This window comes from Belonocnema kinseyi, chromosome 2 (assembly GCF_010883055.1).
Source record: "Belonocnema kinseyi isolate 2016_QV_RU_SX_M_011 chromosome 2, B_treatae_v1, whole genome shotgun sequence".
Taxonomy (NCBI): Eukaryota; Metazoa; Arthropoda; class Insecta; order Hymenoptera; family Cynipidae; genus Belonocnema; species Belonocnema kinseyi.
The window spans coordinates 123,052,725-123,074,027 of NC_046658.1; the positions used below are offsets into that span (position 1 = coordinate 123,052,725).

Consider the following 21,303-nt stretch of genomic DNA (forward strand, 5'->3'; position numbering starts at 1 on the left):
TAACTGTAATCAAAATTCTTGAGGCACAAGGGAAAAATAAGGGGCCGTCCATAACCATCGTTAAAAATGATACCTCCCCCCTGTTGACAACTCTAGTTTTCCCTCTACATTAATTTAAATAACATATTGAATTCAAAATGAAATGCTTTCAATTTCTCAGATTTCTAGTCGATATGTACTGCACTTTCAAAAAAAAGTGGAATTTAAAAAAATATATAATTTAAAAATATAAAAAATATAATATAATAATTAATTTTTTCACAAAGTGGTTGGATTTTTTAACATATAGCTGAATTTTCAACCAAATGTTCGAGTTTTTAAACACAAAAGAATAAGCTTCCACCATAAACACATGCAATTGAAATGAAATAGCTTCATTTTCAAACAAGAAAGTTGACTTTTCTAAAATAAAAAATGATTTTTAACAACAACAATAAAAACTAATTTTCAATAAAAAACTTAATATCTCAACCAAAAAGATCAATTTCAAACAAAGTAGCTGAACTTTTAAACAAATAGTTAGATTTTTAAGTCAAAGAGACGAATTTTTTCGAAGACACTGGAATTTTCAACAGAAAAATTTATTTTTGACTTAAAATCTGAATTTAAGAAAAAAGTTGGAATTTTAAAGTAACAGATAAATTTTTGACAAAGCCGTTGGAATTTTTAACATACATGTAGCTGCATTTTTAAACAAATGATCGAGTCTAAAAAAAAAGTTTCACCATTATAGATGAATTTTAAATCCAATAGGCCGAATTTTCAACAAAATGCAACCATTTTCTAGTAAATAGTTGATTTTTGAACTCGTAAGGAATTAATTTACAAATAAAAAATTAATTTTAACGAAATAAAACAAATTTTCAACATTAGAGTTACATGTTTAATTAAGAGGTAAATATATAAAGAAAGAAATTTTTCACAAAGCAGTTCAACTTCCAAGCATGTAGTTGAATTGTAATCCAAAGAAGGTTAATTTTTAACCAAATACTTAAATTCTAAACTATAAAGATAGATTTTCAACAACAAAATTTCACCAAAAGACGATTTTTTATCCAATTAAATTAATTTTCTACTAAATACTTGATTTTTAAACTTATAAACTGGAAATTTTCAGATCAAATTCATTTTTAACCAAATGAAACGAATTTTTAACATAAAATTTTAATTTTTAGCAAAAAAGGTGAATGTTAAAATTTTTTTTAACATAGCAGTTTCACTTTCAACCAAGCATTTAAATAGTTACATTTTAAAGCCAAATTGACGAATTTTTTCGAAGACTCTTGAAATTTCTCTAAAAAAGTTTATTTTTGACTAAAAACATGGACTTGACAAATTATTGAATTTTTTAAATAATAATCAAATTTTTGACAAATCCGTTTAATTTTTCAACAACAAAAACTGCATGAATTAAATAAATGACCGAGTTAAAAAAAAGATTAAACTTCCACCGTAAAAGATGAATTTGAAATCCGAAAGGCCTAATTTTCAACAAAAAATTGAATTTTTTGACCAAACAGTTAAATTTTTAGATTAAAAAGATTTAAATTAAACACAAAAACCTTTGAATTTTTAAGCTAAACAGGCTAATTTTTTAGAAGAAAGTTTATTTCTCAAGAACATAATTCACTTTTAACCAAGAAAGATGACTTTTCTACCATAAAAGGTTATTTTAGTACCAAAAGGTGGATTTCCAAAGGGTTGAATTATAATACCAAAATTACTTTTTAAGAAAATACCTGAATTCTCAACCTAATAGATAAATTTTCAATTAATTAAAATGAATTTCCAAACAAACAGTTGAATTTTCAATGGAAAAGATATGTTTTTCAAACGAAATTGGGAGCTTGAAATATTCAATTTAAAAAATTAATTTTCAGCAGAAAAACGTATTTTCTACCAGTTAAATTTAGCGGAAAAACAACAAATTTTTAGCCAAATAATTAAATTCACAATCAAAATAAATGAATTTTTAACAAAAAAGATTCATTTTCTAACCAAAAAGAGGAACTTTAACAAAATACATAAATTTTAAATCAAAGAGTAAAATATTTAAAAAATGAAGCTTTAGGCAAGTTGTTGAACTTTCAATCAAATTGTTACATTTTCAAATAAATAGATGAATTTTTAACTAGCAGAATTAAATTTCTAAACAACAAGTCAAATTTAAAAAAAAAATTTAATTTTTTACTAAATAGTTGATGTTTTAACTTGTAAAGAATACCTTTCTAAGTAAAAGTGATGATTTTTCATTTAAAAAAACCGGATTTTTAACATATAAGTTAAATTTTCAATCAAATAGATGAATAGTAGAAAAATGCAATTTTTTAAATGTATTTCCACTTTCAACCAATTTTTAAAAAATTAATCTAAATTGAATGAAGATACACTACTTTGTTTAAAATGATTTTTTTGTTGTTCAATTTTACTGTTTTTCATTTAAAATTGAAATGTTTTAGAGTTGAAATATCAACTATTAAATTTGTTGTTGATAATTCATCTTTTTCGTTAAATTCGATTGTTTTTAATTGAATATAAATTTTTACAATCTCATCATTTATGATTGAGAAAGTATTAGAATTGTCCGAAATTTGACACCACAGTTTTTTAACGGATCTCCACGTTTTGAGACCCCCTGAACGGGTCAAATCCATCTTTGGTACACTTTTTTTAGGTCCTAAAAGAAAGAACGAGTTCGTTAACCTGCTATTTTTCATAAAAATTCAAAAAGTGAGCGCATTTAAAAAATTTTTGAGACAACTTTTTTCTGAATTTGAAAATTCTATGTACGGATTTTAAGCCAAAAAACGCACGATATGAAAAAAGGCCTTCAAGGAAAAACATTGCTTTTTGAAAACCCTACAAGAATAGTATAACAAATTTTTGGATTTTTTGAAAAATCGAAAATTCAAAATTTGATTGCCCAAAAATTAATGAAAAATCAAATTCCATTTTGTAGTAAAACTATATAAGATACGAAAACAGATGAATTAACAAAAATTTTTATACCAAAAAAGATCTACAATTTTGTTAAGAATCACTTCTTGATAGGACGCTTACTTTTTCTTTTATTCGTGAAAAATAACATTGAAAATAAAAAAGTAAAATAAAAATTCGTGGGAAAACGACGAAAGTTACGAGAAATTTAATCTTTTACTATACTTAATTAAGTAGACAATTCAGAATATGAAAACGCATCAAAATACTGCTTTCTAAAAGAGATCTTTTTGATAAGGTTTTATTCAAGCATTCCAAATGCAGAGAATAAATATCCGAGCGCGAAGCGCGAGATTCAACCTTCGTTGAGTTCAACTGCTTGGTTGAAATTGCAGCTGCCTGATTGAAAATTAATTTTAATATTAGCTAAAAATTTAACTATTTTTTGTTAAGAATTCGTGCTTTTAGATTTTTAACTTCTATTATTTTCGAAGAAAATTCTACAATTTGTTTGATAATCAACTTTCTTTTTGAAAATTCATGTTTTCGTGTTCAAAATTTAACTCCTTTGGTAAGAATTTATCTTTTTGGTTTGTAAATTTATCTGTTTTGTAAGAAATAAAATGGTATATATTTTAGTTAAATAGCATCTGCTTAGTTAAAAATTAATCTTTTTTTTCAAGGATTTAACTATTAATTTTTTTCATTCAAATGATCTTTTTGGTTAAATTCTATTGTTTCCTAATTTGAAACGTAATTTTTTTAAAAAATATTTAACATCATATTATTCTTTGGGAATTAATCCGTTTTGATTGAAAATTAAACTTCTTGGTTGAAAGTTAAACTTCCTTGTTAAAAACGCATGTTTTCGTAAAAATTCGTCCTTCTTGATTTAGAGTTCAACTGTCTTCTAAGACAGTCGGCTTTTTGATATGAAAATTAAAAGGTTTTTGGTTGAAATCAAATATTTGTTGCTTAAAAATTTGACGTCACGTCTTTTTAAATAAAAACTTCATAGTTTTTGTATCGAAAATCTATCTCTCACGATGGGAAAATTCTTGCTTAAAAATACATCTGTCTTGGTTGAAAATTCAAATCTGTTCTAAGGAATTCGCCTAGTTGGCTTGAAGATTTTATTTATTTCTACAGAACATGAGTTTTCAGATTGCAAGCTCACCTTTTGTTTAAAATTCATCTTTCTCTTTTGAAAATTCAACTATTTTCATGAAAAAAAGCCTTTTTCAGAGCATTTTGATTTTCAGAGTCTGTAAAATTATTATGTTTTTATGTTTTGCATTTTCTTTTTAACGTTTAGAAAATTTGAAATGGAACAAAAAGATTTCACTTGAGGGATTTTGACTTTAAGGATCTCACAAAAAAGAATTTTCTAGGAAAATTAAAAAATCTGACCAATTACAAATATAATACGCCGAAGTAGTTTTCAAAAAAAAATTTTATCGACTCTTTTGTTGTTGAAATTATAATTGTGGAAAACATAATCCAATACAACATTAAAATATATCCTCTTATGGAAATATTATTGAAAATTTAATTATTGTTCATTAATTTCTTTTATATTTTTAATTTTATATAGGAAAGACCAGCCTATAGCTTCAAATAACTATTTTTTTCGAATTTATTTGTTTTTAATATTATGTAAATGAAATTGTCCTAGGATTCTTTAGAATATTCATTATGATTTTGGCAGATTTCAGATATATCAAATAAAAATATCTGTAAAAATGTTGTTTTGCAACCAAATAGTTAAATAAAAAAATGGATTCATAACAAAAAATGTAATGCATAATTAAAGTTCAAACAAAAAAACTTTTTTTTAAAATAGAAAACAGTTGAACGCATCAAAAAAAGATAAACTTCCAAGCAAATAGTTGAATCATCAACCAATAAAGATTAATATGAGCAAGTTTCACTTGAATACAAAAAGGATTAAATCTTTTCCAAATAACGTTTTTTTGCAACACGGTTGGATTTTTAATCTGAAAAAATTAATTTTCAACCAAAAAGTTCATTTTTAACCAAATAGTTTAATCTTCAAATAAATTTATGATTTTTTAAGCAGAAAGATTAGTTTTCTACAAAAAAAACGAACTTTCAACGAAATAATTAGAAACCAAAATGATAAATCTTCAACCAAAAAACTGAATTTTTAATAGCAAAACATGATTTTTGTAGAAGATTTTTTGAAAAGTTTTTGTATTTTTAAGGGTTTTAAAAAATTGTAGGAAAAATTTTAGTCAGTTTAAAAGATTCACAACTTGTAAAAATATCGAAGAAATTTAAAAATATTTTATAAATTTCGAATTAACTCAAATTATTCCTAAAATTTTGAAAAACTAAATAAATTATCTAACATCTTTCTCAATTATACGTTGACAATCATGGAAATGTATCAAATGTTATAAATCTTTTCAAATATGTTCTTTAAATTAATAATCCAACATAAAAAAATCATTTAAAATTTTTTAAGAAATCTTAAAACTTTGAAAATCTACATTATATTTAATATTTTTTAAGTTTTTTCAAATTAGAAATGATTTTTGAAATTTTTTCAAAACATCTAGATGTCTTTTTAAATGATTTGAATGCTTGAATAAATTAATTTTTCAAAACAGAAAATTATTTGCAATTTTCTCATGAATCTAAAAAACACTTTTTTAATCTCTTGAAACCTTTGAAAGTTCTTAAAAAGCTACTAAATTTTGTGATTGAAATCATCAGAAATCTCTTCTGTAAATTTTCCTGTAGAGCCCTCTGCATTGATTTTCGAAATTTTAGGAAATCTCTTTAATTGCTTGGAAATATTTTTTAATTCTCCCTTAAAATTGATTTCAAAAAATAAAGAATTGTTTAAAATTTGCCATAAATCTAAAAATATTTTTTTGCTATCTTGAAACCTTTTAAAATTCGAATTTTTATTTAAACATAAAAAATGTGGATCTTGTTTGAAATTTGATGAAATCTTCTCAAGATTTAAATTATTTTCAATTCCTTGCAAAACTTTAAAAACTCTGAAACATATTTTAGAACAATTAAAATGTTGCTAACAGTTTTTAAAATCTCGTAAATTATTATCGTAAATTACCAATAACGTTTAGAAACATTCAGAAATGAATTTTATAATGAAATAAACATACTGATTTGAAAATTTTGATTTACTGAATCGATGCTACAAAAGAATCGTTGGGTTTATTAATAAAGAATCATTTCTAATTTAGATTTGTTCTTTTAGAAATAAATATTTTGAATTACATTTCCTTATTTGGAAATTGTAATTTACAAAAGCCTAGAAAATTCCAGATGTATCTGAGATCTCGTGACTTCAAATTTAATTATTTTATGTATATTTGTACTTTTAATTAATATTTAGTCACTTTAAAGTGGTCTCCCCTATTTTATGGAAACTATTTTTTAATTAGTTTAATTTAATACAATAATTATTCATTTTTCAGCTTCCGTTCACAGTTTAGCAACACCGATTGGGGCTTTAGTTTCTGGACCTCTTATGGATTTTATTGGTAGAAGAGGGTGTCTCCAATTGGCGTCAATTCCTCTTTGTTCAGGCTGGATAGTTATGGGTCTTTCAAAATATATTCAATACGTGTTCGTGGGCAGAATTCTGTCCGGATTTGCTGTCGGATTGACCGCTGTTCCTGCTCAGGTTCAATTTTAATCTATTTCCTTACTAAAATTAATTTTTTTAAATAACTTACTTTATATAATTAATTAAATTATTGTATTTGTATTTGTGAATTATGTACTTTGCATATTTGGTAAACTGGACTTAGCAGATTCTCAAAAACATAAAAAATGAATCATTTTTTGTAATTAGACACATCTAGATTCTACACAATCCAATCGATTGATACAAAAATTTCAAGATAAGAATATTTAATGGAACTTTTCATCCGTTTCAGAAATTTTTTATTGGTTGGTTATTTTTTGAGTTTGGTGCTTTTTCGGGTTTCGGAGCCCTGGGCAAAAAACCTTAAGGTTTCGGTCAGGTATCCGATCGTCGTACTTTTTCACGACATTCGAGACGATATTCGAGATACGAGACAAAGTTCGATACGAGATTCGAAAAAAAATTCAAAACGAGATTCATGAAAATATTTTAGACAAAGTTCGAAATAAAATTCGTGACCAAATTTTGATATGAGTTTCCAGACGAGTTTCGAGGCGAGATTCGAGACGAGATTCAAAACATGATTGGAGTATGGAGTAAAAACAAGACTCGAGATGTGATTTGAGATTAAATTTGAGACGAGATCCGAGATGAAATTTGAGACAAAATTCAAGACGATATTCAAAACGTTATCTGAGACTGGAATTGAGACAAGATTCGAGATTTTCACTGATTTTTGCGTAGAAAAGTCGATTTTTTAATAATTAGTCGACCAAATTCATACCTGTTGAAGTTTTATTTTTTATTATTGGTGATCGATCCCTTACAATTTATTCGTTTACCGGAAAAACGAAATTCCTATTTCTTTTTTATTAGGTACACATTAGTCTACGCCCCTGGTTTTTGAAAATAGGATGAGATTTTAAATAGGAAAAGCTCAGTTTCTGAAATAAAAAATTTTTAAAACAAGGAAATGTATTCATTTTTTGTAAATTAAAGTTTATTCACTTCCTAAAGAATGTTTAAGGAATAATTTCCACCAAATAACTTTTTAATTTGACCCTCCCCCCCCCCCCCCCCCCCCCCTAAACGCATTTTAATGTGCCTGGAATGTGTTTGTAATGTTTATGCGGTACGTCACAAGTTTCCATAGTGTTTTTAAACTAAACTTTCAATTGTTTAAATGATTACTGTCTTTTAAAACTTTTTCCCAATAAATAATGAGAAATTGATATTTTTCGAGGCAAATGATATGATAGCTAAATGTGAAAAATATTTTTTGTTGGACTTATTTTGCAATTGTAAAAACAATTTCTTTTTATTAAATTTTTTTGCACTGAAACCGTGAAAAGTGACTATTTTCTGGAATTGATAACACAATCAACGAATGTGAAGAGTAACTGAAAAAATGGTTTGGAAATTATTATTTTTTAATAAATAAATAATTATGTTTGTTAAATTGCACTACTAATTGTACTACCTCGCTTGAAGTCAAAACTAGAGAAAAAGTTAAATATTTCAGCTCCCATTTTTTCTAGTATTATTCACATAGAATATTATTAAAAGCAATAATAAATCGTTTAATAACTAACATTTCCAGAGTTAAACTAATTATTTTCTCATTCTAACAGAAAAATGCACAAAAAGTGGAAAATTTCAGAATAACTGCAATTTTCGAACTGTAATCGAAAAAAAATAGCGAAAAACAATAATAAATTGTTTAAACAATGTTTTAACTTGATTAAAATAATATTGATGATCCGGAATAAAATTTACACAAACTTGATTTTCTCTAATGGAAAATAAGTTTTAAAATTTATGAGGCTGGCGGAAAATATCAATATCATTTTTCCTTAAAAAATGGATTTATTGTTTTGTATATAGGAACAAATTTAGGGGCGAAATTCATGAAAATTAGAGAGAAAAAAATTACAGAATTTTTGGTCCACTCGAATTAGTAATGAACATAGTTAGTGCAATCAAAATTTGCCTAGATATTATGAAAGATATCTTAATTTATTGATCGAATCCATTTCAAATTAGGCAGGTTCTACACTTGAAGTTGCAGAATCTCTCGGGAACGAAATGTGTTGTTTTTAGAGGAAATTAGGTGCTACGTACTTTTGCAATTTGTGACAAATTTTTTTTTTTGGAGTTATACGTGTTTGAATTTTTGGCTTTGTTTTTCAAAAAACACCATTTTTTCTTTAAACTTGTATAACTTTTGACCTAATTGAGATATTTCAACTTTCTTTCCAGATTTTGGTAGAGTTTATCGCTAAATAACTTTTGTAGCTGGAGCATTTTTTGTATAAAATCGAATTTTCAAATTTTTGCTGAAACAATTTAATTTACAAAAATAATACTAAGACAAGAAATCGTTTGACTTAAAAGTTTTTTAATCAATATATTTAAATATATTTCATATTCATGCAGATATTTTTCAATAATGTACAAAAACTTCGTTTAAATCTCAGATTAAAAATTAAATAATACTTCGACCCACATTTTCAGATTTTTATTATCCATTTATTCAGATTCTTCATCTGAGTCTTCAGGATCCGAAGAGGAATCATTCTCCGTTATAGATAATTTAAGAGCACAATCGTATTAACAGTTTTGGCCATGTAAGCAGTTTTGATATCACCTTTATCAATCTCCATCTTCCACATATGACATTTTTTGTTTTCGCGGGATGGGCGGCACTTTTTTCCACTCTTGCGTTTTAATCGTCGAAAATGTTTAAAATCTTGTATAGAAAGTGAAATTAGTTTAACAGCAGGAACGTACTTTTGCACTTCAGTCTAGAAAATTTGTCCTGTTGCAGAGAAACCCCATTTGTTCTTAACTGGTGATTCTGATAACTCGTGAAATTGAACTCGAGTTTTAAAGTGAGCAGGTGCTCCGCCTGTTATAATCATAATTTGTTAAATTGATTTAGCCCAAGAATCTTACAAATTTTTTATAATAAGATTCATTGCTAAAACAGCATGCGCAGAATCATGTTTTTTATCCTAAGTGACAATCGCAAAAGTCTGCGTTTTGTCATCGCGATAAAAAACTGCTGTGAATATTGAGATTTTCAAACTTTTCCAGTAAGAACTTTGAATTTCATTTTTTAAGACCCCTTTCCAATTCTCTGCAAACCCCCCGTGTAGAAGGATGTTTCTTGGATTTACCTTTTTCTTCTTCTTTTACTCTGATTATTTCTTCCCTTTGAATGCCTTTCACGTATTTATGGACATTTGCTTTTACTGTCCAAATGTTCTAGTTCTTCCAGAAATATATTTAATGATGTTGTACGTTTTTCTAAATCGGCTTTGGTTCATAAAGCAAAAGTTACTTATTCACAAGCTACCTCCTCTGAGATGTTGAGTTTCTGATTTGTTAAACCTTCAGCTCCTGGACATAACTTGCATTTTTGAAGGATAAATTTTTCTAACGCAGAAGAACACATTATAACCGAAAATACTTCGTGACGAATCTTTTTTTAAATTCGAAGACTTGTCATTCTTAAGTTTTTAAGAGCGATTAAACATACCCGTGTTGAAATAACCCCATTTGGCCCTATTACAAGTCGGGCACTAATCGGGGGCTAGTCGGGTTATTAATTTTGACAAAGTACCCAGTCGGGGACTAATCGGGGACTAGTTGGGCTTTTTTTTGTCAAAATTTCAGTCGAGGCCTGGTCGGTGGTTGGTCAAGGGCTAGTCGGGCCTTTTTGTTCATTAATTTCCGTGCGGGTAATCTTCAGACTCGAGTCAGGAGCAGGTGGGGCTCTAGTCGGGTTATTCTTATGTTTGAGTTTTCGGCAAGGCCTTAGCAAATGAGGAAATATATAAAAAAGCGTAATGATTTTTTAATTCTAAAACACTAAGAATATATTTAACAATAATTTTACGCTGTTTTTGGAGAAAAGGTTTATTAATGTTAAATTCATCTCAAATATAATTAATAAATAATTATTAAGTTAATAATTTTGCACCAAAATCAACTTTTTATAAAAACAACGATCAAAATCTTCAAAAAGACGTAATCTCATTTTTTTGTAGTATTTTTTAGAAAATTGCGAATTTCTAGAAACATGTAATAATACGCTTGTATGGAATTTTAAGAAAATCCATATTGGATTTGATACACATAGATGTAGGTGAAAAGTCTGCTGAAAGTCATCAGACTCTAAATTTTTACAGATGCTTATTTTTAAATTGATCTGAAAGGTTTGCCATATGTAAATAAAGTGTAATCCTTCATGTAGTTGAAATTGGAAATAGAAAAAGTTTTCGATTAATCAGTGAAGAGCAGTATCCTAGTAGTAAACTATTAAGCAAGGTGCAGTTCAGATTTCGCTACCACCTTCATTTGAGTCTTGCAGTTCTCGACTGGTAGCTTTAAAGAAAATCCGCAACAGCGCGACGTGCCGCCTCTCGCGCAACAGAAATGACGCGTCGAGTGTTTAAGACAGCCGTGACCAACATGGCGGTTCCATCAGAGCGAAGCTCTTCCATTGCTGCGTTCGAGCTGAAGTTTTTTTTTAAAATTAATATTCCACACATTTTAAGGAATTTTAGTTACATAAATTTATGCATTTTTAAGCGTAGGATATGTTCCCCATTAAATCTTGGTTAGATTTGAGCACTTATAATATTTAAAAAAAGTTTATGGAGATTTCGGTAAATAATAAGTATTTTGAAAAACTTTTAGGGAATGTTCCACAAATTTTGGGGAGTTTGGTTAATATTCCACGCGGATGTATTATCATACGACCCCTACTAGTACCCGCTCAGGCCCCGAATAGGATAAGTCGGGTCACCTGGCTAGCCCCCGATTAATCTACCGTGACGCTACTGGTCGGGGCCTAATCAGATGACTCTACTAGCCCCAGACTTTAAGTGGGGTCGAATGGACGGGAACCAGACTAGTTCCCCATTTGAATTTCTACACGGGTAGTTCGGAATTTGCACAGTAAATGCGGACGCACACTTCCCTTGGAGCATCGATGACAACCCATTTTAACCGCAGTGAATAAAATTTAGTTCTTCCAATGATTGCCGATGGGTTATTTTCTACAACAATTGTGTACATTTCGTTAATACTCCGCGTCAAAAAACGTTTTATCTTTTTTTCCATTTTCATAAACATTTATGACGTCATTCTTATTTTGACTTTACCTGGTTAATCCAAGCCATCATTTAAACAATATTCTTGTGCCAACTTTAGATGTTCGTCAGGAATAGGATGACCGCTGTATGGATCAGGAAAATAATAAACGCCTTTGTCATTTTTTAGTTTCCGTGCTTCATCCGCCATATACTTTGTAACTGTACATTTCGAAAGTATGTCATTTTCTGAAAGATCATCAGGTAACAGCGTTAGAAGGCGGATCCATTCTGATTTTGTTTTACAATTTCTCAAACCCAATCCAAGGTTTTTTATAAATTCATTGGACAAATCGTCTCTTGGAAATGGAATGTTATAAACTTTAAAATGTTTACTTGCAGTTACTTCATAAAACGCATCTAAAAGTTTTTTCAGATTTCTATCAGCGTACACCTTTCTTTTACTTTCTGGTACATTTAATTCCGTACGGAAAGATGAGACGTTCAGACCCATAGCCGAGCAATTTCTTCCTTCATTTTACTCATTTCTAACGATATATCAGGTTCATACGGATCATCTTACTACGTTAAGATCATGAATTTCGGGACCTATGTTATTAATATCATCTTCCACTCTAGCATTTGTGGGGACACTAAATCTGGATGTAAAACATGCATAACAATTCTTGCAAACACAAGTGTGTAGTTCAGTATTTCATTCGAAAAACTGCAGTTGCATCAGAGCAGCCAATTCTCTTAACTACACAAATCTGTTATTAACTATATTATAAATTGTTTTTCTATGCACAGTTTCAAAATCAAGACACACTTGTCGTTGGACTTTTGAATTTATTCTTCGAAATTTACCCATTACTGTGAATGTAAATTTGCATTGAGACACTGAGAATAATTTAGACTATTCATTCAACTACTAACATTAAAAACTAATCAAATGTACGGAAACTTCTGGCATTTAAGGTACATGAAACTATAAAAAAATGATAGGAAAAATGAATAAAGACATTTAAGAATTTCAATTGTTCATTTATATGTAAAATTTTTTAAACACAGTTTAAAGGACTAGAAATATATGGGCAATTTCCGCGAAAGAAGAAAACCTCAACTTTTCTACTTTTAAAAACATTTTTTACAAATTTCCGTTTATATAAATAAGATATTTTATCGGTTTTATGTGGGCTAAACCATCCTTGAGATTAAGATTATTTTTTTGCTTATGAAAGTTGAATTTTTGTGTTTTTCTCAGAACTGGTTCAAGATATCATAAATGAGTAAAAGAACTTTTTGCAGAACTCTAATAACTGTGCAAAATATTTTTCGTACATTTTTTCGTATCTATTACTGTTTGCAAGAAAAATGCGACAATTCGATTTTATGAAAAAAATTCTCCTAGCCATAAAAGTTATTTAGTCTGCATAAAACTCACAAGGCATTTTCCTTATGATAGTACAAATTAAAAAAAATGGCATAACATATAAACGTGTATGCGATAAGCTCTACTAGAATCTTAAAATAAATTTGAAATATCTCAAATAGGTCAAAAGTTATATAAGTGTAAAGAAAAAATTTGTGTTTTTTTTTAAATTAAGCCAAAAATTCAAATACGTATAACTCCGCAAAAAAATTTTGGTCTTCGGGAGATTCTGCAACATCAAGTGTAGAACGTGCCTGATTTGAAATGGATTCGATGTACTGATTATTTTGTATTATTGATAAATTACTAATTGGCGTCATTTTTACACCTTAGATAATTTTGATGAGATTTTAATGATCAATTTAGGTGATATTAGGTGAAATGTCAGATCCAGGACTTCGAGGAATGTTAGTAGGTGGAACAATAGCTGCATATTGTGCAGGAATCCTGTTAGTTTATTTTTTGGGTGCTATTTTGCCATGGGACATTGTTGCTTTTTATGGGACGATTCCATCAATTTTGGGACTTGCTGCACTATGTTTAGTTCATGAAAGTCCCGCCTGGTTGATGAGGCAAAAAAAGGGAGTAGCTGCCAGGAAAGCTTTATTTTGGTTAAGAGGTGGAGACAAGGCTCAGGTATTTTTTAAATAACAATTTTGAATAATTAATAAATAAATTTATGAAATAAAAATTTGTAATAAAAAATTTTAATTATAATTGATTTTTTTATTCAGGTGAGCAGAGAGGCGGAAATTTTGGAAGCGAGAGCCAATTCGGATCTTGCCCGAAAGACGGTGAACTCATCCATCAGTCATCAAATTATTTCAGTCTTTTCCAAGATATTAAATCCTAGTGTTATGAAACCATTGATTATTATCAATGTCTTCAACGTTCTTCAGCTTCTCAGTGGAACTTATGTTATTGTATTTTATGGGGTTGATCTCATTAAACACATAGGTAATTTAGATTTTTGAAGATTTCAAAAAAATAAACTTTTAAGAATTTTTGAAAAATTTTAAGAGAATCCAAAATTTTCTTAAGATTCCTGAAAAATTTTGAAATTAATTTCTTATTTAAAATATTCATTTCACCAGCGTATTTAAAAATATTACAAAAAATTTCAAATGATTTCCTAATATTTCGAAAAAATGTAGAAGATTTTGAAGCAAAATTGTTGAAACTTAAAAATTATAAGCTTTTTATAAATTTTAAAAGGCTTAAAAAAATAATTTTCCTAAAATTCATAGGGAAATTTAAAATGATTTTTTATTTATAAAAATTAACTATTAACCTCAAATGACTTTTTAAAAAAAAATATTATAAAACATTTTAGAACATTTCTAAACCTTCTGAAAAAACTGGACAATTTTTAAACAAATTTTTTATCTGAAAAGATTTTTCAACTATTTTAAGAAAACTTATAAATATTTTAAAAGATATTAAACAGTTTTAAAAAATTAGAAACAACATTTTATTTTGAAATATTTTTTCCTGGAAAAATTTGTATAGATCATTATAAAAAATTAATTTTTAATGAAAATTTCAAAACATTTAAAAAGGTTTCAAGAGATAAACTACATTTTCTTAAGATTCCTGAAAAAGCTTAAATGATATTTATTTCAAAATGCTAATTCTTAATAAATATTTTTAAATGTTTCTAAACATGCAGAAAAAAGCTAGATGGTTTTAAATAAATTCTTTAATTTGGAAAGATTTCTTAAACAATTTAGGAACTTTTTAAATTATTTTAAAAAATATTTAGAAGTTTAGTAAATACTTCAAAAACAAATTAAGATTAAAAAGGTAATAATAAAATTTTCTCAACATTCCTGGGGAAAATTTGAATGATTTCTTATTTGGAAAAATTAATTTGACGAGAATTTCTACTGAAAAATATTTTAAAACATTTGAAAAGATTTCCAAAATGGCTAACAAAGAATTTGAAAGAAGCAATATATAGGAAAAATTCAAGTCTTACTAAAGAATATTTAGAAGGTTCAAAAATGTTTAAAAGGTTGAAAAATAATTTTAAATTCGAAAAGACTTAAAATAAAATTTATGTATATTTTTCAAGAATATGAATAACTTTCAGAAGTTTTTTAAAGCCTTTTAGGTAGATGTTTTAAAGGGAATAAAAAACTTTTGAATATAACTGCGAAAAATATGTTTGAGAATTCAATATTTCTTGTAAAATTAAATCTCTTTTGGTTAAATTGCAAATATTTTTGGTTGAAAGTTAATCTGCTTTGGTTGAAATATCCATTCTTATAATTAAATAAAATCTATTTTAGTTGGTTATAAATTCAACTAACGTGTTAAAAACGAACTTTTGAGTTTCAAATTCCAAATTCTAGTAGAAAATTTATTTCTTGGAATTAAAATGTATCTTTTTCGTTAAAAAGTCGAATTTTTATACAAAATTCATCTATCTGGTTCAGAATTAAACTATTTCGTTTAAAATGAATTTTCTTGTTACAAATTTAAACTTTCGGGTAAAAAATTCAATTATTTTATTTAAAAAATTCGTCTCTTTTGGTAAAAATGTTCTTTTTGTTGGATAAACCTGCAACTGGTTGAAAATTATTCTTGTTGGGTTGAGGATTTAATTAATTTGTTAAAAATTCTCTTTTTTTATTTTTAATTCATAATTGTAGTTGAAAACCAGTTTCTTGGTTAAAAAAAGAACTTAAAAATTTTTTTTTAAGATTTATCACTTTATATAAAAATTCATCTCTTTAGTTGAACATTTGTAATCCTTCATGGTTGAAAATTAATCCGTTCTGTTTAAAGATTTGACTATTGTTAAAAACTATTATAATATTACTATTATAATTACATATAATACCATTTGTTAAAAATTCTTTTTTTATAGATGAATGTAATATTTTTTCTTCATATTATAACATTTTATCAACTATTACATTTCTCGTTAAAAATTCAAATACTTGGTTACAAATTGATCTACAGTGAAACCCTTCAAAAACCCTCCCTTCTGTAGCCCCTCCGAGACTTGACTCCACGCCGCAGGTAGGTCTAACTGGAGCTGCGCGGAGTGCACTGCGGTTGTCACTCAAGCGAGAACTCAGGCGTGAACAAAAAAAAGCGTAGCGGGCTATAATGAGTTAGTTCCCGTCCACCGTCAGCCCCAAAATCAGCACTATAGAAGAGTTTCACTGTACTTTAAAAAAATCCATTTTTGTTTGTTACAGATACATAATTTTAGTTAAAAACTCATTTCTTCGGTTAACAATGTAACTATTTAGTTGCAAATTCAACCAATCAGTTTAAAATTAATTTTTATTTGGAAAATTTATATTTTCCGGTTAAAAATTTAATTCGTTTGTAGAAAATTCATCTCTTTTGGTAACAATGTCATTTTTTTTAGTTAAAAATGCATCTAGTCGTAAATTCATCTTTCTTTGTTAAAAATTGAGCTATTTAGTGGAAAACTAACTTTTTTTAAAATTATAATTTAACATAACTAAAATCTTCAAAAATCTTTTTGAATTCTCTCAAAACTCTTACAAAAATCAAACTTATTTATTGTATTAAAAAAGGTTGTTTTCTTGAAATCTAAAAACAACACGCGCACGTAGGTCGCGATTAATAATACTACTAAAAAAATTTGCGAAACTAATTAGCTTAGTATCAGGAATTATTTGTGTCCGTCCGTCGTACTTTTTACGAAGAAGGGGGAATGAGGGGAAATGTAGGGAAACTATAGCAGGGAAAGTATTGAAAGTGAGGGGAATGGGGGGTTGGGGACGTTGGGTAAGGAGAGTGTTATCTGGGGAAGTGAGGAAACGAGGAAATAGAAGAATGAGGGAGGGAAAGTATGGGAAGGGGAGATTAAAACAGCTTAATTAACGTCTTAATAGGCTACGAAGCCTTTTCTTCCCTGCAAACACCGCCTATTTTATCTAATTGTTTTTTAACATTGTTAACTTTCAGGGGGAAGCAGTGTCGATAATTATTTTTTGGCTGTTTTACTGGCTGTTATGAGGTTTGTATTTTCCCTCTGCGCTTGTTTTTTGTTGTTAAAAGTGGGCCGAAGAACTCTGGGTCTCCTTTCCGGTTTGGGGACAGGTTTATCATCCTTGACCTTGGCTAGTTACTTATTGCTTCGAAAAGGAGTCTCTTATTACGATGTAAGAAAACATAATAAAAAAGTTTATTTATTTTTAATTGTGCACCAAACTTTCGGTTTCTGTAACCCCGGTCTCGGCTTTCCTAGAACTGCTGGCCTACGCAATTTCTCAGCTCGCGGAGCGAGAGACGATTGCCACTCATGCATTAAAAACACCAGCAGCGTAGTAAAAAGGCGCAGTGCGCGGGTACTCACTCGCGTATATTGCGCAATATTATGTATTTCAATTAGAAACCGCTTAGACGGCCCTCACTGTTTACGTTTGGATTCCCCCGATTTGAGGCCAAGACTATTTGCAGGCAATCTCTGAAACACCACTGAAGCCGAGAGTTTGGTGTGTATCAAATAAATACTCTACTATTTTTATTTTTTTCTAAACAGATTTACATAATTGGTGCCTGCCTTTTAATCTACGTAGCTGCAAACACAGTCGGTTTTATGTGTTTACCTGGTATCATGGTAGGTGAATTGCTACCACAAAGAGCCAGAGGATTAGGAGGTGGCTTCATATTCTTTTTGTTTCACGTAATACTTTTCGGAGTAACCAAATATTATCCAATGGTGAGTTTTCGTTTAAATAAATTTATTTTTATTTTTGGAAAAGCAATACTTGTGCAAAAATAAATGAAGTAATAAAATAATTTTAAGCGAATACATTTTGTTCAGGTGACGGAATCAGTTGGAATACCTGGAATTTTCCTTATCTTTGGTAATTTTGCATTAATGAATGTTGTCTTTATCTACTTCTCTTTACCTGAAACTAAAGACCGGACGCTTCAGGAAATTGAAGATTACTTCCAAGTAAGTTGATTATTAAAAACAAAATCTTAAGAGTCATTTTTCATACAATATAAAAATTTTAAATCACAGTTGGTAAAGTTATTTATTTATTGTTTTAAAGGTTATATGAATATAATTTTCCTAAAATTCTCGATAAATTTCAAAAAGATTTGTGAAGATTTCGGATATTAAAATTTTAACAAAAATGCTCATTTTTAGCCAAATTAGTTAAATTTAAATAAATAATAGTAAAATTCCCGTTTTGAATGAAAAACAGTTGAAATAATCCAAAATAGACCGATTTAAATAAAACTGTTGAATCCTCCATAAAAAAATATAAATATTTAACCCGTTGCATTTTTAACCAAAAAGATGAGATTTTTTCCAAAAGGACGAATTTTTTACAAAACACTCAATTTGTTTGCCAAAAATGGGAATTTGAAACAAAAAAGTAAAAAGTAGATTAATTTTTAACAAAAAATATGCATTTTTAAGGAAATAGTTACTTTTCAACCACAGATGAATGTTAAAATAAAAATAATAATTAATCTTTAACTAAAAATGCATTTTGGACCAAGTAGTTCAATTTTTGAACAATTAATTGAATTTTCAACCAAAAAAATGAATTGTTAAAAAAATGGGATAAATAATATTTTAACTAAAAACTAGTTTAAATTGAAATAAGTAAGAGTTTAATTCATATAGAAAAGGACAATTTTCAGAAAAATAGTTGAATTTTTAAACAAACAAGATTTCTTAGTCAAAAAAGAAGACAAATTTCAACTGAATTATAATTTGAGAGGAAAAATAATTTTTAATACAAATTAAAAATTTCGAATAACTATTTATTTTTAAAGATTATTTGTTTATATTTTTTTAAGGATATATGAATATAATTTCTGTGAAACGCATATACATATTTTGAAAAAGTACAATTTCTTTCTATCACAGGATTTTACAAAATTTTAAAACGAATTCGATCAGTTCAAAATATATTTAAGACTTTCAGATGTTTGGAAAATATTTGAAAGTTTTGAGATATTTCTAGTCTATTTAAACATTTTTAATGCATAAATATCTTTTAAACTGACTCGAATTGTTCCTAAAGTTTTTAAATATCATGCAAAATTATTCTGATAATTTTCGCTTATAGAAATCTTTTGAAATGTTTTGATATCTTTTTAAATTTTACATAAAAATTAAGTTTATAAAATTAAAATTTATCAAGAATTTTTTCAGGAATATTAAGACAAGTTTTTTGTATTCTTGAAACCTTTCAAAATTATTTAAAAGCTTGGAAATTTCGTTTTCAAAATCTTCAAAATTTCAACATAACATAATATATGATTTCAAATTGTTCAAAAAATTTTTTAATGTTTGAAATTGAAAAATCGTGTCAATATTATTAATTATTTGTAATATTAAAAAATTGTCCTTGAATGTTCCAGATTCTATTTCAAATTCTTTTGAAATCTTCAAAACTTAAATATAATTTTTTTTAATAAAATCTAATTTTTTTCGTTACCGGTGCCGACAGTTTTTTTACTGGTACCGGTGAAAAAGTTTAGAAAATAAAGTGTGCTAGTAAAAGGGTAAGACGAACATTATTCCCCAAACTAAAAAAATGATTTACAATTAAAATTTCTTTTTTTTAAACAATGTTTAGAAACATTCATAAATAAATTTTATTATGAACTCTACCCACAGATCGACAATTTCTATAATGATAATTTTTTTTTTACAGGAGGAAAATTTATTTTGGATGACAAGAAAAGAAGAACGTAAACAAGCTGAACCACTAATCTGATGATTCATGATGATATAATGAAACAATTACTGCCAAAGTTTGAAAGAATTAAGGTTTCAAAAAATTTCTTTCGAATTCGGATATTTTTTAATATCCCCTTCGAAAATATAAATATCAGGGGTATAAAATAACTAAAAATCTGTTAGTACAATTTTGATTTTAAAGATCATTTTAATTTTTAAGTCAATTGTGAGAATTAAGTTATTCTTTATAAAATATTCACTTATTGAAAATTAGTAACCGAAAATGTAACCGAATATTCAACATATTGCTTAAAATTTTATATTTATTTTTTGATATCGTAAAATTAGTTTTATATCAAATTTTAAAATATAAGTTGTAACTTAAACATGTAAGTTTACTTTGCTAGTGAAATTTTCTATGTGTGTGTTCATAATTTTAAGATATTAATGTCTGAATATTCCATTCCATTTATTTATTTAAATAAAATGTCAACAATAAAAATAAGTATTTATGGAGCTTTTGTGGGGTATTGGAAAGCTTCAGAGAAAGCTTTCAAATTTCGGAGAGGGCCAATTATTCTCAATTTATTTTGACTGCGTTAATCCATCATTTTTGAATTGAAAAAGTTTGTGGCTCTTGCTGAACACATCGACTAAAATAATAGTAAAATAATAGTGATGATTAAAATTTAACAATTTTAGGTAATTTATTTTTTGATTACTGTATAACATTCTGAAAATTTTAGCGCACTTAAAAAAAAGTTGCATACTTTATTATTCAGAAAAGAACATTTTAAAAAAGGGTCGAAATCCGAATTCAAAAATTCTGTGACCTTGAAGCGTCACGCCGAAAAAACCGCTTAACTAGAATCATGATTCATTGACTAACGAAGTACCTAGCAGACATCTATGGGGAAAATTCAATTTACAATATGTAAAAGATATTTGTTTTGTTTAATATTTTGTTTAATATTGAACAATACCATTCAAATCCGTCAAAATGAGATGTTTCCAACGATAACCTCAAATTGCTGTCAACCATATACACCAAAATCTCGCTTTCAGTCACCCCATTCTCGGGCTTCCTAGAACTCCTGGCTCATACAGTTTCTCGGTAACGACATATCATATATATATATATATATATATATATATATATGAAAAATCTGGAAATAAGACCCTGTTCAGCTTGACTCTAGTCTGGCACTGTAAGGAGACATGAGAGGTGTAGCATAAGTAGGAGATGGCAACATTGCCGGTGAAATACACTGGAACCGCAATTATATCCGCCGTCCTAGAACGTAAACATTCACTTATATCCTCTCGAAAGGGGATCTCACCAATGCTGCTAAGCGAAGGAGAAATGACCGCGCTGCGCTTTGATTGGCTTGTTTGTCACGTGGTACTACGAGGTGGTGGATGACAAGCGGATATAAGTGAGAGTTATGCAGGGATATAAGCGCGAGAGGTTATAAGTGCGAGATGATATAACCGC

The 21,303-nt window shown here is 27.8% G+C and overlaps 1 protein-coding gene across 4 annotated transcripts in view; it reads left to right on the forward strand.

The window, feature by feature from the left end:
- LOC117167448 (facilitated trehalose transporter Tret1-like) overlaps positions 1–19,987 on the forward strand; it is a 30,491-nt gene extending 10,504 nt beyond the window's left edge. For all 4 annotated transcript variants that reach the window (XM_033352404.1, XM_033352403.1, XM_033352401.1 and 1 more), the window contains 7 exons: positions 6,408–6,616; positions 13,478–13,747; positions 13,846–14,068; positions 17,063–17,259; positions 17,640–17,819; positions 17,925–18,059; positions 19,783–19,987. In XM_033352404.1, the coding sequence (XP_033208295.1) occupies positions 6,408–6,616; positions 13,478–13,747; positions 13,846–14,068; positions 17,063–17,259; positions 17,640–17,819; positions 17,925–18,059; positions 19,783–19,845 (1,277 nt within the window). In that variant the 3' untranslated portion in view covers positions 19,846–19,987. The remainder of the gene's footprint in view (positions 1–6,407; positions 6,617–13,477; positions 13,748–13,845; positions 14,069–17,062; positions 17,260–17,639; positions 17,820–17,924; positions 18,060–19,782) is intronic.
- Positions 19,988–21,303: the final 1,316 nt, after the last annotated feature.